Source organism: Chiloscyllium plagiosum, unplaced genomic scaffold, assembly GCF_004010195.1.
Source record: "Chiloscyllium plagiosum isolate BGI_BamShark_2017 unplaced genomic scaffold, ASM401019v2 scaf_12158, whole genome shotgun sequence".
Taxonomy (NCBI): Eukaryota; Metazoa; Chordata; class Chondrichthyes; order Orectolobiformes; family Hemiscylliidae; genus Chiloscyllium; species Chiloscyllium plagiosum.
Window position 1 is genome coordinate 29,509 of NW_025213772.1, and position 3,881 is coordinate 33,389.

The 3,881-nt window shown below is 47.1% G+C and overlaps 1 protein-coding gene across 1 annotated transcript in view; it reads left to right on the top strand.

Annotated features, from left to right (window-relative positions):
• Nucleotides 1-3,881, top strand: part of LOC122547716 (slit homolog 1 protein-like) — a gene marked incomplete at its 3' end in the record, with an annotated part of 35,559 nt that overhangs the window by 29,225 nt on the left and 2,453 nt on the right. Inside the window, exons 9-10 of the mRNA XM_043686306.1 lie at nucleotides 2,038-2,131; nucleotides 3,499-3,636. Coding sequence (XP_043542241.1) covers nucleotides 2,038-2,131; nucleotides 3,499-3,636 — 232 coding nt within the window. The remainder of the gene's footprint in view (nucleotides 1-2,037; nucleotides 2,132-3,498; nucleotides 3,637-3,881) is intronic.

The following is a 3,881-nucleotide window of genomic DNA, read 5'->3' on the forward strand; positions in this document are numbered from 1 at the left end:
AACACACACAATCCACAAACTCTCACACTTGCATGCACACACTCACACATATGCACACAGGCTCAAACACACACGCTCGCATACAACACATACACACAACACACCCACATACACACACAACACACCCACACACAACACACACAAATACAACACACATGCGCACACGCGCACACACACACTCACACACAACACAGACACACATGCATGTGCACACGTCCAAAGACATTTTTATGAGATGGGTAAAGGGCTGAAAATTGGTTAGGGACTCCAGATGTAATTAAATAATTCTTAAAAACTCTGTTAACTCTCTTCATGGATGCCGCCAGACCTGCTGCATTTTCCTGGCAATTTCTGTGTTTTTCTCAGATGTAACACCCCTGCTCATCTTCCAGTGGATCACCCACTTGATCGGGCAGGCAGGACCTGTCCCCAACCCTTCATCTCAAAGGCAATGCCTGAGGAAATGCAGCACCCCTTCAGTCCCACGCAGTAGCATCAACCTCTCTGGAGTGTGACTGGATTGAAGCTGCTAGTTTTGACACAGCGATAAGACAGCACGACCCACTGAGGCAGCGTTTTGACTGGCTGTGCGGATGTGTGTGGGATATAGGGATGGAGCTGATGGGGAGGCTGGGAAGTGAACATTTCAGACCAGTGATGTCCAGGACTCTGTGTGAGGAAGAGATTACGTGCAGCACCTGCGAAAGTTGGCTTTGTGCAGAATCCTGTCTCCCCTGCTACACACTGATCGCTGCATCCAACTCTGCACAGAGGCTTGGTTTTAAATAATTACAAATTAGCAATTCCCTTCAATTAGACAATAGTCATCACCAGCAGCAGACTGCTAATTAAGAATTAGAAGGCGAGGAAAGCCTTGCATTTGGCTCAGGAACCAGTGAATGTGCTCTGTCCAGGAAATTAAATACTCGATTCCTTCACCATCAGCAACGGGACTGTGGAGGATTCTCAAATAGATTTCTCGCTGTCACTCTTCTTGTTCACACTATCTCTCATCATCCCATCAAAAATAGCCATTTGGCCCATCAAGGTGCTGTGCTAGTCTTTAAGATCATGACTGAGCCTCTACATCCTCACACACTGTCCCTTTATCTATTCATTCCCAAAATCCTACGATATCAGTCAGGAGCACACTCCTCAACTGAGTCTTGGCTGTGCTGAGGGGGGAGGAGAGAAATCTGAACATTTATACCTGAAGAGTTACTGTCGATCTCAGTTGGAAAAGTTCTGAATCTGCTCCCTTACCCTGAGACTGTGCCCCTGCATTCCCAGATCCCCAGACGAGGGATGGGGGTGTTGGGGGGGCTCACATCTTCTCAATGTCCGACATGACACGTCCTTCAGGAATCTGAGCTGTTTCAATCAGACCACACTTCACACTTCACACTCCGGTAGTGCCAAGTACACGGAACCCAGAACCCATGAGGGTAACCTCAGGGAGTGGTGACTAACTCAGGGAAGCTGCTGCAAGTAAAGTTGTTGTGAGAGAAGGTACACTTGCAAAGAATAAGGAAGTTTGCATTTCTACAGCATCTTTTGCAATCTGATACGGTTTACAGCCAATTCCGTATTTTTTCTTTTGACATGTAGCCACTGCAGTAATGCAGCAACAAATGTATACACAGTAGGATCCCAGAAACAGCAATTTGTTGGTGAATGTCAATTCTTAAAGATGTTAGTTGAAGGATTACTATCAGTAAGAATACCTCTGTTCAACATAGTGCCATGGCATTTTTTAAATTACGCCCAGGAGTGTAAACAGGACTCTAGTTCATCACCTCCTTTGAATAACAGTCTGTCTGACAGTGCAACACTGCCTCAGTGCTGAGTAAGTGAGCATTTACCTATATGTTACACTTGGGTTACTGGGATGAGATTTGAACCTGAACCTTTAGTTCCATTGGTGAGAGTTCTACACACATGGTCACCATCGCTCCGAAGCTGTTCCAGAGCACGTTGTGGATGTTCGATATGAGCTGCATCCTGACCCAGGTGTGACCTTGTTCTCTGTCTCATTAGGTGATCTGTGCGAGGAGCTGGTTGACCATTGTTCACCTGAATTAAACCCTTGCCAGCGAGACCCCAAATGTGCAGTTACTGCCGAGAGGCCCAGGTAAGTACAGAATTGGAACTAAAATGGTCTACTCAGGTCAAACACTAACTATGTTATAGGTTAGTCAGGGAATAGGTTCAGGTTTTACTAAGATACTGGGTGGATGCAGAAGGTTCCATGAACTAGTCTGGAAGTGAAAACGTTTCACTCCGTGTCTAACCCCATGATATCCCTGTCCTGGGAGTATATGGTGGGGACAGTGTAGAGAGAGCTTTACTCTGTGTCTAACCCCATGCTGTTCCTGTCCTGGGAGTGTATGATGGGGACAGTGTAGAGAGAGCTTTACTCTCTATCGAACCCCATGATATCCCTGTCCTGGGAGTGTATGATGGACACAGTGTATAGGGAGCTTTACTCTGTATCTAACCCCATGCTATCCCTGTCCTGGGAGTATATGATGGGGACAGTGTGGAGGGAGCTTTACTCTGTATCTAACCCCATGCTATCCCTGTCCTGGGAGTGTGTGATTGGACAGTGTAGAGAGAGCTTTACTCTGTATCTAACCCCATGCTGTCCCTGTCCTGGGAGTGTATGATGGGGACAGTGTAGAGAGAGCTTTACTCTCTATCTAACCCCATGCTATCCCTGTCCTGGGAGTGTATGATGGGGACAGTGTAGAGAGAGCTTTACGGAGTGTATGATGGGGACAGTGTAGAGAGAGCTTTACTCTGTATCTAACACCATGCTATCCCTGTCCTGGGAGTGTATGATGGGGACAGTGTAGAGAGAGCTTTACTCTCTATCAAACCCCATGATATCCCTGTCCTGGGAGTGTATGATGGGGACAGTGTGGAGGGAGCTTTACTCTGTATCTAACCCCATGCTATCCCTGTCCTGGGAGTGTATGATGGGGACAGTGTAGAGAGAGCTTTACTCTGTATCTAACCCTGCACTGTCCTTGCCCTGGGAGTGTTTGATATGGACGATGTAGAGGGAGCTTTTCTCCGTATCTAACCCTACACTGACCTTATCCTGGGAGTGTTTGATATGGATGATGTAGAGGGAGCTTTTCTCAGTATCTAACCCTACACTGACCTTATCCTGGGAGTGTTTGATATGGACGATGTAGAGGGAGCTTTACTCTGTATCTAACCCTACACTGACCTTATCCTGGGAGTGTTTGATATGGACGATGTAGAGGGAGCTTTACTCTGTACCTAATCCCGCACTGACCTTATCCTGGGAGTGTTTGAGGTGGATGGTGTGGAGTGAGTTTTACTCTGTACCTAATCCCGCACTGCCCTTGTTCTGGGTAGTGTTTGATACATCCAATGGATAGGAAACTGCAGGGGTTTGCACTGTGTCACTGGGTCCCTGACCATTCCAATCCTAATTCCCTAACGGAACTCTGGCTCCATGTTTTGCAGATGTGAATGTAATTCTGGATCTGTCAGAGATAACTGCAGTGTTGCTGTTGACAACTGTCAGGATCACAAGTGTCAGGGAAACAGTGTCTGCATCGATGGGATCGATGGGTATACCTGTCTGTGCTCGGAAGGTTACAGGTGAGTGATGAGGATGTTTTACCCATTTTTTGACTCCATTTGGAAAGACAAGGGCAGTAGAGTTTAGATCAGAGTGGTGCTGGAAAAGCACAGCAGGTCAGGCAGTATCTGAGGAGCAGGAAAATCAACAGCTCAGCACTGTCCTTATGACCTGTCCTAGCTGCCAATCTCCCTTCCCACCTATCTGCTCCACCCTCTCCTCTGACCTATCATCTTCATCCCCACCCCCATCCACCTATTGTACT